Below are 20,577 nucleotides of genomic sequence, written 5' to 3'. Positions count from 1 at the left end.
TTAAAAAAAATAAAAATAAATTAAATAAAGAGAAAAAAGGATTAGGTTAGGGATTGTGACCTTTCACGTTCACGCGAAGAGGCTCTCTCCCTCTCCTCACTCGGCATGCCGCGGCGGTGGAGCCCTTTCCGATCTCCGTTCAACACTCTCCGCCGCCGGGAACGGATGAATCAACCTCTCTCTCGGCGTTCAACTCTCCCTCACTCGTCGATTTCTCTGTCTCCCTTCGCTTGCTTTCAGACTCGCTTTAACCTCTCCGATTCGTCTTCGCTCGAGTCATCTTTGCTTTAATCTCTCTCGTCTCTCTTCGATCATGTTCGCTTTGGATTCGAATTTCTCCGATCAAAAGTAAATTTCCGATTCAACAGCAAGATGGATAGGAAACGTGTGAACATGAGCGTTTCTCGACCGAAGACAACGTCCGGAGCCTCTTCACAGATGAGTGAACGAAGAAATCTAGAGATTATCCGAAATAGAAGGATCTTCTCTTTATAGGTTCTGCTCCTTCTCCTCAGTTTCTTTCTTTTTGCATTTTGGATGTAGATACGTGGTGATGACGATGACGTTAATTGTTGTTGTTGTCGTTTGCAGATTGAGGAACGATTAACGGAGTTTGAAGAAGGTTGAATCGTGATTGAGATGCGATGTGGAGTGATGAAGATCAAATCGTGCGATTGAGATGTGATACGGAGATGAGGTGGTTGCGTGCGTGACTATGCCGAAATTGGTTGAAGGCGGTGAAGACGGATCTTGCAGAGCAAGTCGATACTTTTCAGGTGAGTTTTCTTGTATGAGTCTCTGAATTTCTGTGTTCGACACTTCTTCTTCTTTCTCCTTCTTCTGTTGATTTTCTTCTCTTCTGAAGTTCTGTTTCTGTGAGTGTTATTGTGAAGATGAGTGATGGAGGTTGGTGGAGGGAAGTGAAGGTGATGCAACTTGTGAAGTTTGGATGATGATGAACGTGATGATGGACTTGCAGAGGGAGTTCTGAATTGAGAGTGAAAAAGGATGAAGATGAAATGGTATGTGTGGAGTGATTGAAGGTGATGAAGAAGTGTGAGAATGGATGAAGGTGAAAATGAGCGTGTAACTTGAGATTGGAGGTGATGTTCTGTTTATATAGATTGAGGTTCTGAGATTCAGTTAGAGAGTGAGGATTGAGGGCCATTGGATTAGAGAGAATCGGTTAGGAGATGGAGGGCGAAGATTGAGTCGGTTCTGAAGTTGGTTAGGAGTGAGTCAGTTAGTTCACTCACTGAGTTAGTTTGTTAGAAAGCTGACTCAGTTAGTTATGTTGGTTTGGGTTCAGTTATTGGGGAATAGTTGAGGTGAAGGGAGTTAGTTATGTGGGTTGAGGAGATTGAGAGAAATTAGTTACAGAGTTGGTTATTTCTGTTTTTTGACAGTTATAGAGAGCAGGTTATTTAGAGAGGTTAGGTTGTTAGGATGTGAAGGTTTTTGTAACTGAATTTTTTTGTTATGAATGTCAGTTAACAGTTGGTTAAAACTGTTAGTATGCTAGTTGCAATGTAATCCTTTTGCTAAAGCATGTGAGTTTATCTGTGCAGGGAGCTATATGGACTGTGCAGCTTATGTCGGGTGGAACTATTTCTTGAAGTGCGGAATTACGGTTTTCTTCGGTTTGTCTTGGGTGCCACAGGTATACATATCTATTTCTGTTAAGGTTTGTTATATATGGTTAGAAGTAGTTTGAAGTTAGAAGGAGAGGTTAGGATTCTGTTGAAGGTGGTTATGTTGGTTTGACAGTTAGGGGGTTTTGTTTGTAATGTATGTGTGGGGTAAGCTTTGAATATGTTGAATATTTATGTACTGTTAGTTTTGTGTATGCTTGGACTGAATTTGAATGTAGGTTTTTTAGTGGTTGTTTGGCAGCAGCAGGTTTACAGGGACTGAACTGGTTTTATCTGTGGGTTTCTTGATGGTGAAGTGGATGTGTACAGGTTTGGTTAGAAATGGACCTGTTTGACAAATTAGTGAAAGGTTATAGGTTGGTCAATTAGAAGTGTGTATGGCTGCCCTGAAACTATTTATTTTCTGATTTTATGCAGGGACTGGTTTTGTTAGTCATGCTGCTGTTATTGAAATGGGTGGAATGGTATGCTTTGTATGGTGATTGATTTTAATCTCACAACTGTTCTAAGCGAATCTGAATTTGGTATGTTTCTTTTGTAGGTTTTGGAAGACATGGTTTGTGATCTTGATGTGCAGGTGAATAGGCTGATGCAGGAATCTTGTCGACATTTGTTATGGTACTGATATGGCTGTCCTAGATGTGCATACACCTACACTTCAAATGATGACGGAACGCAGACTTGAATTTAAGTATGGATATGCAGGAATGGCATTTTGTTATGGTTGGATGTATGGATCACAGTTAGTTCTTTTCCTAATTTTCTGTTGGTAAGTCCGAGCCGCAAGTAGAGAACCTGAGTTGTACTTGAATGTGATTGTCAAGCCATGAATATGTCTTTTTTCACTATTGTTGCAGGGACTGTTTTGTTGTTGTGATGAGTGATGATGAAATGAGAATGGATTGCTGTTGTTTGTGAGAGATTTGGAGAATTTTGCAGCAATGTAGGATCTTGTTCTTGTTGAGTTTTTTTTCAATCTGCAAATCGCTCATTCTTGTGAAAAATTTTGGTTGCAAAGTGAATTAATGTGAGTAGCAAAGAGTATTTAAAAGGGAGGGTTCCATTGAAGGCTGCAGCTTGTAATGTTCTTTTTATATTTTTCTTCTTTGTATTCCACGTTGTAATATATATGTTTTTTGTAATGGATAAGTAAACTTGGACATTTGTAATCTTTGTAACCTCCTTGTAATTTGTAATGGGTATTGATATTGAAAGGATACTTGTGATGAACTTGAATGAATTTTGAAATGAGATGAAAGCCCAAAGAGTGATGGGTCACGGACTTGGGATGAATGGCTTGATTGTTTAGTTTCTAAGTCTTTTCCCAACTTTTCCTTTAATTTTGCAATATGAACTTCTGATGCTCTTTCTTCACTACTTGCACCGGCAGCCCAATCCACCAATAATATGTAATGGAGGAAACATTTGAATGAGGTAGTCTTACGGGGAGGAACCCACTGATCACATGCCTTTCAAAAGACTAAGCCACCCACAATCATATCCCTTTTTTTCGAGAAATAAAAACTTTGTGCCAAACCTATATGAGATCTCAATTTGCTCCATGATCCTTGATCCCAACGTCAATTTTATTAGTTAATGAATGCATGATGAGTTATATGACCTAATAGGAGGTATGTACATGAGATTATGAAATGAATAAGCCTAAGCCAGATAAAAGTTAAAGGGGTAGGACAAATTTGGGGTATGACACTCTGCACTAAAGGTGTTTGCTAAAATGTATGAACAAAGTATTGTCTCATGGCTAGCGGATGGTTCCAACAGTGGATATTTTCATGACGACATTGATTACGAAATTCCAGCAAAACCTCCTGATGCTATTTCAAAGATAGAAAGAGCATGCACACCTGAAGCGTTTAAGAGACTTGTTCAGAAATTTGGAATTGTAGAGATTCATTTTTTTCGTCCCATTCCGAAGGAGTATTTGCACTCAGCTGAATTGAGAGTCATAATGCAACTTGGGAGTAGTAACATTGCTGGATTTTTTAAAATGCGAGTTGCCGATGTTCTTCATATATTCCAGTTTGAAACCAAGCAGGGAGAAGAAATTTGTGTAGCTCTTCAAACACACATAAATGACGTAATTTTTGCCCCTATATTCCAAAACACGGTCTTCTCCTACTGGTTCATTAGATAAAGAGATTTCTACTAATTTTAAGCCTCAGAATTTGGAATTGATTCAAGAACCCTAACAAACTAAGGAAAAGCTTTAAAATTCTACACTAGAGAAACGATAAACAAAACTAATAAAATTAGACTTCATTGATTTCTTTGATACTCTAAAAGGTGTCAAAGACATACATATATAGTACTCATAATGGATTGGATAATGGAGAAAGGCTCAAAATCTAACAAAAGCCCAACCAAATACAAATAAATATACTATTAATATTAACATCAATAATTAAATATAAATTCTATATCCTATCATTAATTGTTAGGATGCAAATTCAAGAACCCTAACAAAGCTAATAAAAGCTCTAAAACTACAAGACAAATAAAACTAGGCTAAGAAAATAATGATAAAAGATAAATTTTGATTTCATTGATTGATTTTCACTCTCTCAATAAGAGTACATATATAGTGATAACAATAGTGGGTAGTAAACTAAAGGCCCAATGACTAAAAGACCATCTAAATAATATCTGAGATAAGCCCAACTAACATAAATTATTTTAAATAACTTAAAGCTTAATTTCATACTCTACTATTACCAACCCCTTCAAAAACAACCTTGTCCTCAAGGTTGTAAATCTTTATTGCAGCAATAACTTTCCTGGATCCCATTGTGCCACTAAAAGCATGGCAATGATTGAACTAATGTATTGAATCTTGAAAAACCCAGCCAACCAAAAGAACTTCTTGTTATAGATATGAATCAATGTTATTTCTACATATTGAGCTTGAGGTTTGTGAAAGCTCCAGCTTATAAAAAAAACTTGAATGAAGACCTCCGAGTTTTTCTTTGATGTTTCCACAAAATTGAACCAATGTATATCACTCCATTTTTTTAAAATACAAGAAGTGTAATGCTTGCAACACCTTGATCCTTTAAAATTAAGAACTTCAACTCTGTCTATAATGGTGGCCGCTTGCTGATATTGTAGCACACGAACATACAACCAAGAGTCATCTATTGGAGTGTATTGGAAATAATTGCACTGTGAGTAACAAACTACTTTCATATTAGGACTCCAAAATGACAAACATGTCAAATCTTTACTCAACAAGGTTTGATCATTGGTTAACATAACTAACCTTATCTTTTTGTCTAAAGTCATTATGGCATTCTTGAAGGTGAATCCAAACAAGGAAACATAACTCTCATACAACCAACCAGTAAGGAAATTGAAATCAAAATGCATGGCATCATCACAAGTTTCTTGGAATATAGAAAAGTGGTTTACATCTCCAAACAGTAAAAAAACCTTCCATGAGAGAACACCAACTCTAATGTCATAAACTCCAAGTAGTCCTTCCAATTTAACAAATTGTAGAATTCCATTTGAAGGTTTTCCAAAAATTACATAACCAATTATAGATATGTAAACAATAATGAGTTCACAATTATGGATTTGGAGCACAAACTTTCCAATGATTCCAAAGGTATACACTATTACCTCCCCATAAGTGTGAACCATGTAAATTCTACCAAAATAAGGGAAAAGAACTATTATGCATGTTAGTAAGGCTGCTATGCTTACTCTAAATTTGGTAGTTAAAAATCCCAAACATTCAAACCATGAAGATTTTCTAGCAACTGATAAAACATTATTCCAGGAGAATAAATATGAATTTTACAATGAAGTCAAAAATAGAATAGAAATTTTTTGTAAGACTTGGAAGCTATAGGTATTACAAAAGAAGGTGGGTCTCCTTGGCATATTAACAAACATGTAGTAGGTGTTGGGTGAGGACTCAATTTTCACATATTCATTTGATTCAATACTTCCAAAATTAGAAAGCTCACCATTTGATAATCTGAAGACCAAATCAGTACACCAACAAACAACCAATGTGTGAAAACATAGATGAATGTTAAATTCAGCCTTTATACTTGAATTTTTCCACCCTATGTTGTTCATTTTGAAACCTAAGAAAAGTGTGTATGTGGTGGGGCAATAAGAAAGGTATCTCAATAGAGTATTAGAAGATAAATAGACGTAGAGATAACCAAGAGATGCTTTTACCATTGAATCAAATGGAAAAACTGTGGGTGATGGAGATTTTTGTAAAATAGCATAATTGTATGAAGGGTTGATACCTGTAGCCACACTTTGATCAGGTGGTTTTGGCGGCATTAGAGCTCGTGAAGATGAAATCGAAACTCTGTTTGGTGGTGAATGTGAGAATGTTAAAAGTGTATCCGGTAAAGATGGTGGTGGAGGCAAAACTGAAATCAGAGATGGTACTTGTAACGGTGGTTTCCATGGAAGATCTGGCAGTTTTGAAGGAGGTCGTAACAAAGTTGTTGTTACTGAAAGCAGCGACGGAGTTACCAAAGGTTGATTAGGTATCAATGTTAGTGGTAATAGACTAGAAATCGATAACTTGAAAACCAGATCGATATCATTATTTCCCTCTCTTATTTGTTTGAAGACACAAGAATCAAATGGCTTCAGAGTTAGATCTGGAAAAATGATTTCTCCTAAAACATCTTTTTCACCTCTTTGTTCTTCAACAATAACTTGTTCTGGAAAAGGGAAGACCGGCTGTTGCTTCAAATTTGGAGAAGGATTTGGAACCTTTTCACAAACAAATGGAGTTTCTAGTTCGACAACACAATCTTCACGAAGGGAGGGTTTCTCAATGAATTTCATCGACTCTAGATGTGGCTTTTCATCCTCAACAAACTTTGAGAAATCTGCATCTTCCGTATCACTTTGCCCCGTCAAGCATGACAACTCTTCATTCAGTTCCTCTTCCTCATTCTCCTCAACAAAATTAATGGTCAAATAAAAACACTCCGTTGATTCATATGGTGGTTGCTCTTCTTAATTATCCAGCGGTAAAATGGGTCTCCACTCTGACTTGAAACGCCATAATACTGCTGTTGTAAATGTATCCCAACTATATCTACGATGAACACGAGACCACCATATCCACCATTTGAAAGCGGAACCTCTCAATGCTCCAATAGCTTTCAAAACCTTCAATGACTCAGGTGTTTCATGCTCCTTGAAAAATGTCTCAAAACAAAGAATCCACCAATAGGCATCATCTTCCCCATCAAACAAAAATATTGTCATGAATGTAAGCGGAAGTGAGATCGAAAATGAAAGCACCAATTGTTAGGATGCAAATTTAAGAACCCTAACAAAGCTAAAAAAAGCTCTAAAACTACAAGACAAATAAAACTAGGATAAGAAAATAATGATAAAAGATAACTTTTAATTTCATTAATTGATTTTCACTCTCTCAATAAGAGTACATATATAGTGATAACAATAGTGGGTAGTAAACTAAAGGCCCAATGACTAAAAGACCATCTAAATAATATCTGAGATAAGCCCAACTAACCTAAATTGTTTTAAATAACTTAAAGCTCAATTTCACACTCTATTATTACCAACCCCTTCAAAAACAACCTTGTCCTCAAGGTTGTAAATCTTTATTGCAGCAATAACTTTCCTGGATCCCATTGTGCCACTAAAAGCACGGCAATGATTGAACTGATGTATTGAATCTTGAAAAACCCAGCCAACCAAAAGAACTTCTTGTTATAGATATGAATCAATGTTATTTCTACATATTGAGCTTGAGGTTTCTGAAAGCTCCAGCTTATAAAAAAACTTGAATGAAGACCTCCGAGTTTTTCTTTGATGTTTCCACAAAATTGAACCAATGTATATCACTCCATTTTTTTTAAAATACAAGAAGTGTAATGCTTGCAACACCTTGATCCTTTAAAATTAAGAACTTCAACTCTGTCTATGATGGTGGCCGCTTGCTGATATTGTAGCACATGAACATACAACCAAGAGTCATCTATTGGAGTGTATTGGAAATAATTGCACTGTGAGTAACAAACTACTTTCATATTAGGACTCCAAAATGACAAACATGTCAAATCTTTACTCAACAAGGTTTGATCATTGGTTAACATAACTAACCTTATCTTTTTGTCTAAAGTCATTACGGCATTCTTGAAGTTGAATCCAAACAAGGAAACATAACTCTCATACAACCAACCAGTAAGGAAATTGAAATCAAAATGCATGGCATCATCACAAGTTTCTTGGAATATAGAAAAGTGGTTTACATCTCCAAACAGTAAAAAAACCTTCCATGAGAGAACACCAACTCTAATGTCATAAACTCCAAGTAGTCCTTCCAATTTAACAAATTGTAGAATTCCATTTGAAGGTTTTCCAAAAATTACATAACCAATTATAGATATGTAAACAATAATGAGTTCACAATTATGGATTTGGAGCACAAACTTTCCAATGATTCCAAAGGCATACACTATTACCTCCCCATAAGTGTGAACCATGGAAATTCTACCAAAATAAGGGAAAAGAACTATTATGCATGTTAGTAAGGCTGCTATGCTTACTCTAATTTTGGTAGTTAAAAATCCCAAACATTCAAACCATGAAGATTTTCTAGCAGCTGATAAAACATTATTCCAGGAGAATAAATATGAATTTTACAACAAAGTCAAAAATAGAATAGAATTTTTTTTGTAAGACTTGGAAGCTATAGGTATTACAAAAGAAGGTGGGTCTCCTTGGCATATTAACAAACATGTAGTAGGTGTTGGGTGAGGACTCAATTTTCACATATTCATTTGATTCAATACTTCCAAAATTAGAAAGCTCACCATTTGAAAATCTGAAGACCAAATCAGTACACCAACAAACAACCAATGTGTGAAAACATAGATGAATGTTAAATTCAGCCTTTATAATTGAATTTTTCCACCCTATGTTGTTCAATTTGAAACCTAAGAAAAATGTGTATGTGGTGGGGCAATAAGAAAGGTATCTCTGTAGAGTATTAGGAGATAAATAGACGTAGAGATAACCAAGAGATGCTTTTACCATTGAATCAAATGGAAAAACTGTGGGTGGTGGAGATTTTTGTAAAATAGCATAATTGTATGAAGGGTTGATACCTGTAGCCACACTTTGATCAGGTGGTTTTGGCGGCGGTAGAGCTCGTGAAGATGAAATCAAAACTCTGTTCGGTGGTGAATGTGAGAATGTTAAAAGTGTATCCAGTAAAGATGGTGGTGGAGGAAAAACTGAAATCAGAGATGGTGCTTGTAACGGTGGTTTCCATGGAAGATCTGGCAGTTTTGAAGGTGGTCGTATCAAAGTTGTTGTTACTGAAAGCAGCGACGGAGTTACCAAAGGTTGATTAGGTATCAATGTTAGTGGTAATAGACTAGAAATCGATAACTTGAAAACCAGATCGATATCATTATTTCCCTCTCTTATTTGTTTGAAGACACAAGAATCAAATGGCTTCAGAGTTAGATCTGGAAAAATGATTTCTCCTAAAACATCTTTTTCACCTCTTTGTTCTTCAACAATAACTTGTTAGGGAAAAGGGAAGACCGACTGTTGCTTCAAATTTGGAGAAGGATTTGGAACCTTTTCACAAACAATTGGAGTCTCTAGTTCGACAACACAATCTTCACGAAGGGAGGATTTCTCAATGAATTTCATCGACTCCAGATGTGGCTTTTCATCCTCAACAAACTTTGAGAAATCTGCATCTTCCGTATCACTTTGCCCCGTCAAGCATGAAAACTCTTCATTCAGTTCCTCTTCCTCATTGTCCTCAACAGAATTATTGGTCGAATAAAAACACTCCGTTGATTCATATGGTGGTTGCTCTTCTTCATTATCCAGCGGTAAAATGGGTCCCCGCTCCGACTTGAAACGCCATAATACTGCTGTTGTAAATGTATCCCAACTATATCTACGATGAACACGAGACCACCATATCCACCATTTGAAAGTGGAACCTCTCAATGCTCCAATAGCTTTCAAAACCTTCAATGACTCAGGTGTTTCATGCTCCTTGAAAAATGTCTCAAAACAAAGAATCCACCAATAGGCATCATCTTCCCCATCAAACAAAAATATTGTCATGAATGTAAGCGGAAGTGAGATCGAAAATGAAAGCACCAATTGTTAGGATGCAAATTCAAGAACCCTAACAAAGCTAAAAAAAGCTCTAAAACTACAAGACAAATAAAACTAGGATAAGAAAATAATGATAAAAGATAACTTTTAATTTCATTAATTGATTTTCACTCTCTCAATAAGAGTACATATATAGTGATAACAATAGTGGGTAGTAAACTAAAGGCCCAATGACTAAAAGACCATCTAAATAATATCTGAGATAAGCCCAACTAACCTAAATTGTTTTAAATAACTTAAAGCTCAATTTCACATTCTATTATTATCAACCCCTTCAAAAACAACCTTGTCCTCAAGCTTTTAGACAACTAACATCCTTAAATAAAAGATATTAGCAAAATAATGCACTGTATACTTCCATTATTATTGCAACTTCCATTCTGATTGCAGCTCAAAGATCCTTACTAACACCTTGTAAAATTTCATGAAGCAGTGTTGGAAAAGTGATGTTTCAGCTTGCACTTGTGGTACTAGAGGTTCCACTTTCTCAATATGCTGATGTTTAGCCACTGGAGCTACCTTAACAAGCCTTTAGGAGGACCAAGAATACTAATTCTAATAGCAGGATTTGCATTTGATTGTTGGATTTTCCTTCTTTCTTCAAAAGTATTCTCTGCAACATAATTATGTCCAGTAAGTGGCAGGTTGCATGAACGAAACCATAAACCACACACTCAAGATAACAATACGAGCATCCTATTGATAACATTAGAAGCATTTTTCTCCATCCAGCCAAGAAAAGATACATTTGAACTAATGTGGTTTTTAGAGGCTCTCTCTTCCATAAAACGAAGAGAAACAGGATCAACAACAACATCTTTGACAAAGGAACACTCCTCAGAAGATTTCATGGATTCACAAGTTGGTATTTTAACAAACAGTTTGTGGGTGAAAATTAAGAACAGTTTATGGGTATTAAAACAAGCTGTTGAAGAAATTCTACCCATTTCACATGTTGTTATGTTCAGTGATAATGAAAAGAGGTCGAACAGATTGAAACAAAAGTCTCCAAGGTTTTCCCCTTCTGGCGGGTCATTTCAACAATATTCAAAAATGATTGATTTTAAATATTCAATATTTCTCATGGTTGAGCCTCAATTCAACGATGGAGTGTTTAATGATGATGCTGATTTTGCGATTCCGCCGAAACCACCAGATCAGATTGTTGTTGGGTGTTTGTGTTGTGGAGAAAGTGAATTCCAAAGTTACATAAACAATCTGTTCTTAATTTTCACCCATAAACTATTTGTTAAAATTTTATCTATAAAATTAATAACAAATATCACTAAATATATAATCCATCTAAAAATATATTTTCACAATTATCCTATTTTAATGTTTGCAATTAGTATCCTATTTTTATGTTTGCAATTAATATTATTTTTATATCATATTTTCACATTTATGAAAAATCATATTTATAATGGTAAAAATAAATAAATAAGTAACATTTTAATGGGTTAAGTTCAACGTTGATCAATATACTTAAAAATAAATAAATAAATAAATATGAAAAATTATATTTTCACACTATTTTCACAATATCATTGTTTTTTCATTTATATTATAAATAACATCAAAATAAATTTAATATGTACTTACGGGAAAATATATAGTTGATCCAAATATTTGTACATATGAAAAAAAATATATTTATGCACTAAATATATTTAGTTTTTTAAGGCATATTTATATTATTGTTTATATACTTAAAACAATCTATTAGTTTAAATATGGAAAAAAAAAGTGTGTTGTTTATTAATTATTAATGTTACTAATTTTTTTAATTTAAGATACAATATTTTATAAAAAACTTAATATACGTAAAAATACAAAAATGTGTGTCACTTATCATTAATTTTAACTTATATAATTCAAAATACTAGTATCAAGTTTCTTATCCGACCATAGCATTTAAGAATAACAATTAGATCCATCCCTAATGGGCACCCGCTAAAATGACCATTAACGAATATGGTAAAAATCTATAAAATGAGCATGGATAAATACCCACTAAAATAAACGAGTATAGACGTGGGTACGGGTACCTTAGGTCTCACCCCGTCTCATACCCCGTATAATATATATATATATATATATATATATATATATATATATATATATATATATATATATATATATATATATATATATATATATATATATATATATATATATATATATTTTATCGATTTTATTACATACATCACATCTTTAATTTTTTTTATTAATGTTGTTAAAAAACTTAAAATCACATGATAAATTATAATTGATCATGAATTTTTATTAGATATTCCGGTAAACGGGTATAGATATGGATTTTGGTACTTAGGTACCTATAGGGCACATGAACTTGCTCAAACGTTGGTGCCCAACGAATATGGGCTCGAGAACGAGATTTTCATTCAATAGTGCAAATATGACATTGAATAGTGTGAACATCTTATATTGAATAATGCAAATCTTTATTGGACAGTTCAAACATTATAAAAAATGTTTATAAATTAAGTTTTTTTAATTTTTGTACAATTTAATTATATGAAAAAATATTTAAATATAAATATTTATATTTTATCGTTTATTTTTTATTTATTTTCTAATTATTTATAATTATAAAGAATACCTTCATAGAACAACTCATATTTTTCCATTTAATATGAGCTACATTTTTTTAATAGGTGTGTAATTAAAAAATAAATTTATAATTTAAATTAAATTTGATATTCATCTTTATTTTTTAAACTATTAAACAATCAATTTAATTGCTTATAAAAAAGAAATTTTAATTCTGAAAATTTTATCTATATAATTAATAATAAATATCACTAAATATATAATCCATTTAAAAATATATTACATATATAAATTAGATTAATATTTATATTGTAACAACTAAATATATTAATTTATAGAACTATATAATTTCAAATTTATGATATCTTATTCATATAAATAAAATTATTACATCAATATAGAAACACATTTCACAATTATCCTATTTTAATGTTTGCAATTAGTATCCTATTTTTATGTTTTCAATTAATATTATTTTTAATCATATTTTCACATTTATGAAAAAAATATTTATAATGACAAAAATAAATAAGTAAGTAAAATTTTAATGGGTTAAGTTCCTCAATGATCAATATACATTTATCTATATAATCACAAAATGGTTGAAATATTAAAATTTTAAACTTTAACGGGTCAAGTTCATTCTATATGTTTTAAGTTTAAAAATAAATATACTTAAATGTAACACAAAAAAGTGTTATTTTTTAATTATTTATGTTACTACTAAAGAAATAATTGAGGCAAATATTTATAAGTAAAAAGATACTAGAAAAAAAAGTAATGAATTAATTAATTGACTTTAAAATTATATGCTAATATAAACAATTCATAACTATTTTATGATCACGAAAACAAAATTATTATATTAATATAATTATTTTATTACTTTATTAATAAATACTTTTTAAATTAAACAAATTACATGAATAAAAATACAAATAATAATATTTACATACGGGAAAATATTTTGTTAATCCAAATATTTGTATATATATGGAAGAATAATATTTATGCCTCAAACATAAATAAAATATGTTTAATTTTAAAAATATTAAAATTTCTTGGTTATATAATTTTTTTTTGTTTTTTCATTTATATAGCTTATAAACGGGAAAATATATAGCTGATACAAATATTTGAATATATACAAAATTATATTTATGCATTAAATATATTTAGTTTTTTAAGGCATACTTATATTATTGTTTATATTTTTAAAACAATCTATGAGTTCAAATATGGAAAAAAAAGGTGTGTTGTTTTTTAATTATTAATGTTACTAATATTTTTAATTTAAGATATAATATTTTAAAAAAAATAATATACGGGAAAATACAAAAATGTGTTTCACTTATCACTAATCTTAACTTATATAATTCAAAATATTAGTATCAAATTTCCTATCTGACCCTAACAGTAACATCTAAGAATGACAATTGAATTCATCCCCAATGAGCACTCGCAAAAATGACTATTAACGAATAAGGTAAAAACCTATAAAATGAGCACATATAATTATCCACTAAAATAAACGAGTATGGACGCAGGTACGGATATCTTAGTCTCACCCCGTCTCATACCCGCATAATCACTACAAGAAATATGTTCTCCTGCGACATATATTAGCGGCGTGTTTTCCATGTGTGTAGTTGCGACGTGTTTCCAACGTCACAACAAACTTTTATAATAAAAAAATCAATCCAACGTTATAATCAGACGTGTCAGAGGTTGCTTTTTTTTTAAAAACAGTTGCGACGTGTGAGTCACGTCGCTACTAAAAAGTAAAAAATAAAAAAAATACAAACTTTAACGTTGTAGCTGGAGGGAGATTTGAAATTTTTTGAATTTTAGAAGTGACGTTAGGCCCACGTCGCAACCTATTACTTAGGAAAATAACTCTGCCACTTTTACAGATGTGGCAGAGTGTGTCATTATTATTATGACCGTTTGAGTGTAGCGACGTGGAAACCACGTGGCAAAGTAGCGACGTGAAGACCACGTCGCTGATGTCCTTATATATTTTATCAAAAAACCAAAACACTTGTGTTTCAGAAACAAAACCAAAAACAGTTTCACTTCTTCTTCTCCAACGCCCCTTCCCTTTCTTCCTCCATCCATTGCTCCAACTCCCACTCCCCTGTTCTTCCCCATTGCTGTCTCAACTCTCTCTCAAATATCAATCAAAGGTAACTAATTTTATTTTTTATTTGTATAATTTTATTTTTGAAGAACTTTTAAATTTCTGAATTTAATTTAGGGTTTTTTCTGAAGAATTGAAGATTGAAGAATTGTGAAGAAGAGGTACTACAAGAGTGAAGGAGATTTGAAGAAGAGGTATTTTAGTAATTTTTTAATTTTATTTTTATTGTGATATACTGAAATAAATTTATTTAGTTGTGAAAATGAATTTTTATATACAAAAGTGTGTGGATGTGAGTTTATAAATTTAGTATATAAATTTATTCTGTATATTTGTTAATTTATATGTGTGGATGTGAGTTTATTCTGTATAAATTAATGTATATTTGTTAGTTAGGTTTTAATTTATATGTGTGGATGTGAGTTTATTCTGTATATTTATTTCAGAATATCTAAGTTTAATATATATATATATATATATATATATATATATATATATATATATATATATATATATTCTGTTTTTCATAACTAAATAAATTTATTTAGTCTAAGTTTAATATAAATTTTTATATATTCTGTTTTTTGTATAAGTTTAATTTTATATACTTAAGTATTATCTTTTGATCATGTATAAATATATATACGAAAATGTATAAATATATAAATAAAGTTTGTGATGTGGAGGTCGGGAGGTGTTGCCGACGAGCGCACGAGGATGTATCTTGTAAGTGAAATTTACGTTGTTTATTTTTTTTATATTGATACAAAGTTTGTGATGTGAATTTCATGTGGCAATTGATAATTTGCCACGTGAAAATCATGTGGCAATTGATAATTTGCCACGTGAAAATCATGTGGCAAATCATAAGTTGTGGCGTGAAAATCACGTGGCAACGTTTTAATATATTTTAATTTATAATATGTATATATTTATTTAGTATCATTAAATATGCATTTAAATATTTAACTTAATTTTTTTATTGAATATGTGTGCAGGAAGAATATGATAGACGACTTGCCATTTTTCTGGAAAATAATCCTCAATTCATGCCAGCAGAGGGGGAGCCGCTTAACGCGGATGTTGATCACTACATTTGGTGTGAGGTTATTAAAGATAAAGGGCCTAATGGTTGCTTTTTTGGGGCTGGAAATTTGGCGTCCAACTATAGATCTGGTGATCGTAATCTGTTCCAAAGAGTTCAGGATGGAGAGGGTGGATCGCGTCAATCAAATCTGACACAGGAACAAACTGAATTAGTAAGGCAATTGGCGAGACGCGAAAGTGAGGCCCAGATCGAGATGATGCGGAAGAAGCAGTCTGATATGAAGGAGCAGCATGCGCGACAGATGGAGGGCATTATGAAGAAGCAAACTGAGATGGAGGAGCAGATGAGACGGTTTATGCAAGGAGGAGGAAATTACAGTAATGCTCCTCCTCAAGAGCCGGAGGAATATGACGGGGTGGCTGATGATTTTAATCCGGATAATTATTTTCCGGATGATGCCTCTTAAAAACATTTTGTATTTTATTTGTTTTAAATTTATTTTTATGTAAAATATTCTACATTTTAATTCATTAAAATATTAGTTTTAAATTTTTAATTTTATTTAATTGAATTTATTATATAATGTTTATTATATTAATTTATTTTATATAAATTTATTATATAAATTAGTTTTTATAGATTTTATTATATAAATTTTATTTTAAAGATTTTATTATATAAATTTTATTATATAAATTTTATTATATATAAATTTTATTATATAAATTTTATTATATATTATATTTTATTATATATTAATTAATTATATAAAATATATAAAACAAAACAAATCTAGCGTGAATAATTTTTTTTTAAAAAAAAAGCATTTAATGTAGCGATGTGGGAAACACGTCGCTACATTGGTCAACAAACACACTTCCCCACACCTGCCACACCTGCTGTGTGTGCAGTGGGCTATTTCCTATGTAATCCTGTTGCGACGTGGGAGTCACGTCGCTACTTTCTGACGTGGTCTCCACGTCGCTACAATGTTGCCACGCGTGCTCCTGCGACATATATGCTCACGTCGCTACTTTTTGGTTGCCACGTGATTTTGCACGTTGCGACGTGTAATCCACGTCGCTGCAGAGAACATTTTTTGTAGTGAATATATATATATATATATATATATATATATATATATATATATATATATATATATATATATAGACACGTAAGTATTTGTATATTTGAAAAATTAAATCGTTCATTTAAAAATTTTATATATACGAAAAAAAACATATAAATTTGTTATCTTTTTTAAAAATAATAAAATTTGTTGGTTCTCACTTAACGTTCGCGGATGACGTGTTGATGTTTTGTAGAGGAAACCGTAACTTTGTGGAAAAGATGATAGGTGTGATTAACAAGTTCTCCAGTGATATAGGTCTGATTATTAACCCCAGCAAGTGTAAAGTTTTCTTTGGAAGTATAGATGAAGACACGAAGAATTACATCCGAAACATTACTGGGTTTGGTGTGGATGAGTTTCCGATGAAGTATCTCGGTGTTCCTCTTACTAGTAAAAAGCTAACTATTAATCATTATATGCCTCTAATTGAGAAAATAGTTAGCATGATCAATCATTGGACATCTAGGCTACTCAGTTATGCTGGGCGGATACAATTGGTGAAAAGTGTGACAGTGGCAACTACTCAGTATTGGATGGCTTGTTTCCCTATTCCAAAATTTGTGCTTAAGAAGATTGAAAGCATCTGTCGATCATTCGTCTGGTCTGGTACAAGTGAAATTAAATCGAAGAGCCCCGTTGCATGGAAGACGGTATCCAAACCCATAAACCGAGGGGGTCTTGATGTTGTAAATCTTGCTGAATGGAATGAAGTATGTATGATGAAATGCCTTTGGAATTTATGTTGTAAAGCAGATAACTTGTGGGTACAATGGGTGCATATGTATTTTATAAAGGAGAATGATCCCCTCGTCGTTGTTACTAAACCCCATTGGTCTTGGCTGATTAGAAACATTCTGGAAAGTCGTAAGACCGCTAATCTATTCCACACCGAATGGGAAAAGCTAGTTCATGAGAGAAGATTCTTGATGAAACAGGTTTACATGCTGATTTCAGATAAGACAGGTGTGGTCCCGTGGAGCTGCCTCATTCAGCGGAACCGTGCTAGACCAAGGGCAGTGATGCACCTTTGGTTAATGTGTCACTGTCGCTTACCTACAAAAGATAGATTGGCGAGATTCGGTTTCATCCAAGAAACTCGTTGCAGCTTATGTGGAAACCGCGATGAAACTCAGGACCATTTATTCTTTAATTGTGAGGTTACAATACAGATATGGGCGCAGGTGTTTGATTGGTTGCATGTATCTCATATTCCTGTGTCGTGGGATGATGAGATTCGCTGGTTGATTCAGAGTACCAACAGGAAAGGCTGGAAAGCAATGCTCCTCAAATTAGCCTATACAGAGACACTGTATGGGATTTGGGCTTATAGGAACGAAGTCATTTTAATCATAATGTGCATAGAAAAATAGTTGATTCTATCAAAGAAAATATAGTTTACAGGGGCTGGTATACGAATAAGCTTAAAAAGCATATAGCTACGATTCTTATGTAGTATTTCCTTATGTCTTGAGTGGATAAGGTTGGATCCTAGCGATCACCATGTACTTTTTTACCGTTTTTGAATTAATACAAATTCCTTTTTGATTCAAAAAAAAAATTTGTTGATTAAATAAATTTGACTTTCTTTTATTACATTTTAAAAACAAATGCACGTACGCACAAATATTCCGCTAGTTTAGAATGTAATAATTAGGGGTTAACATTGAAAACGTATTGTAAAGTAATTAGGGGTTAACATTGGAATAAGAACTTGGAATATGTAAAAAAAATTAGAATAATAATGAGGATTGCATTAATTAAAAAATGAAATAATTATTTAGTTAAAATTATATTTAAGGGTATAAAATAAGGCTGTTAAACTATTTTTTTAAACATAAAGGCTGTTAAACTATTTTAATTAGACTAATTAAATATTTTTGGTAGTATATTATTTTTTTATATTAATAATAGATTAATGATGATACAAAATTGTAGTGTTTTAAAACCCAGACCGGTGATTGACCCGGTCAATTCATTTGGTCATTGGATTAGTGGTCGATCCGACGAGTCATTAATTAACCCGCATGATTGTTGACCCACCTCTTTTAAAAAATCAAAATAATAAAACACATACATATAAAATTTAAACATATTAAGCTAAATAATATAACTAATCCAAAATACATACTAATTTTGAATCCAACCCTAAATATACATACTAATTCATGCTAAACAAATTTAATATTCTACTCTATAAGAAAAACGTATTGTAACACCCTACACGTACATGTCTAGAATAATATGCGTGCAATACTAATAATAGTACAAAAGATATATATATATATATATATATATATATATATATATATATATATATATATATATATATATATATATATATATATAAAAGCCGAATGTATCATGGAAAATAATTCAACGTGTACTAATACATAATCCAATTTACAAGTCTGTCAAACTTTTAACTCTTCAAGCACCTTAGTGTTGTGTGTTTGATATGTTCTGCTTTAATGGAACACATAATTTCAAAGAGAAAAAGAATTTTTAGACTGGTTTAAAATATGCATATTCTTATGTTCTACGTGCTTAGAGTTGTATTTGAAAGTAACCAATAAATAACCACTCTAAAAAATGAACTGAGAATTCCCAATGTTAGCTTGATTTGATTGTATTAATATCTAAATTATTTTTTATGTTGAATGTGTCATAGCTATGCTATATTAGATTCTAAGTTGTTTTCACAATATTCTGTTCCAGGGTCGCCAAATTCTATACTCTTTTGCTAGCTTTGAAAACTCTGTAATGTGGTTGAGTATTCTTTTGATTGTCATCATATAAGTATCGGAAGTAAAAGTATTTTTGTTTGACATAATGACTATTTTATCTACGCTATTATCCATACACGAGGCAAATGTTAATATATGCCTCTTCATGAGTCAACATGTTATACACTAATATATGGCTCTTCTTGTTTGTTGTATTAAGTAGGTAACAACTAGTTTTAAAAAACAAAAGTTATCTCATTGATAGCAAGTTTTACCTTACTTTCAGTGTATTTTTATTTTCTTCTCAAGACATGAAACAATAACAAGTATGCACAGACCACACTTGAAAGTTTACTAACCACCATGGTTTAACACATTTAAATTTCAATCTTCTTAATAGACTGGCATTAGTTTTAGACTTGAGCTTGCCTTTGGATGTGTGATAAATAGCATAACAAGTAGGGGTGACAATTAGGTCCATTAAGTTAAAATTCATCCAAGCCATCTGTTACATAAAAATAAGTTAATGGATATATTAGATCCATCCATTTATATATATGGATAGGTCAATTTATCCAACACATTTTAATAATCTAATGGATTACTTTTATTTTATACTTTAAATATTTTTAAATTATTTATTTAAAAAAATAATAAAAATAGTTTTTTTTTTTAAATAAAAAAATTTGAAAATATAAACAATCGAGTTTCTTCATAAAATTGAAATATCAGTTTTTTTCGAAAAAATGAAAAAATCGAGTTATTTTTAGAAAACGAAAAAATCGTGTTTTTTTCGGAAAACGGAAAAATCGAGTTTTTTTCTGAAAAACAAAAAAGTCGAGTTTTTTTTGGAAAAACAAAAGAGTTGAGTTTTTTTTCCAGAAAAACAAAAAATCGAGTTTTTTTCGAAAAAACGAAAAAAATTGAGGTTTTTCAAAAAAAAAACAAAAATAGTATTTTCCGAAAAAACCGAGTTTTTTCTGTAAAACAAAAAAGTCAAGTTTTTTCTTTAGAAAACGAAAAAAATGATTTTTTTAAAAGGATAAAGTCGAGTTTTTTTACCAGAAAACCGAAAAAATCGAGGTTTTTCGAAAAAAATAAAAATCGAGTTTTTTCGGAAAAATGAAAAG

General features: G+C 31.7%; 1 protein-coding gene across 1 annotated transcript; it reads left to right on the top strand.

Moving 5' to 3' along the window:
* The first annotated feature begins 51 nt into the window (after positions 1 to 51).
* Positions 52 to 2,945, top strand: LOC131641331 (uncharacterized). The gene is made up of 8 exons (XM_058911635.1): positions 52 to 495; positions 592 to 776; positions 1,569 to 1,660; positions 1,880 to 1,961; positions 2,070 to 2,116; positions 2,194 to 2,270; positions 2,358 to 2,421; positions 2,510 to 2,945. The coding sequence occupies exons 2-8, from the start codon at positions 716 to 718 to the stop codon at positions 2,534 to 2,536; spliced, it is 450 nt and encodes a 149-aa protein (XP_058767618.1). The 5' UTR covers positions 52 to 495; positions 592 to 715; the 3' UTR covers positions 2,537 to 2,945.
* The last annotated feature ends 17,632 nt before the right edge of the window (positions 2,946 to 20,577 follow it).

The sequence above is a fragment of the Vicia villosa genome, unplaced genomic scaffold (genome assembly GCF_029867415.1).
Source record: "Vicia villosa cultivar HV-30 ecotype Madison, WI unplaced genomic scaffold, Vvil1.0 ctg.003668F_1_1, whole genome shotgun sequence".
NCBI classification, from domain to species: domain Eukaryota; kingdom Viridiplantae; phylum Streptophyta; class Magnoliopsida; order Fabales; family Fabaceae; genus Vicia; species Vicia villosa.
Note: the sequence above shows the minus strand (reverse complement) of the source record. Positions and strands in the feature narration are given on the sequence as shown.

Bases quoted from the DNA above. Each gene is read 5' to 3' on its own strand.
- LOC131641331 (XM_058911635.1), top strand. From the start codon at position 716: ATGCCGAAATTGGTTGAAGGCGGTGAAGACGGATCTTGCAGAGCAAGT. The intron at 1,661-1,879 runs GTATACATATCT...TAGGTTTTTTAG, and splicing joins GTTTGTCTTGGGTGCCACAG to TGGTTGTTTGGCAGCAGCAG. The intron at 2,271-2,357 runs GTACTGATATGG...ATGGATATGCAG, and splicing joins TCTTGTCGACATTTGTTATG to GAATGGCATTTTGTTATGGT.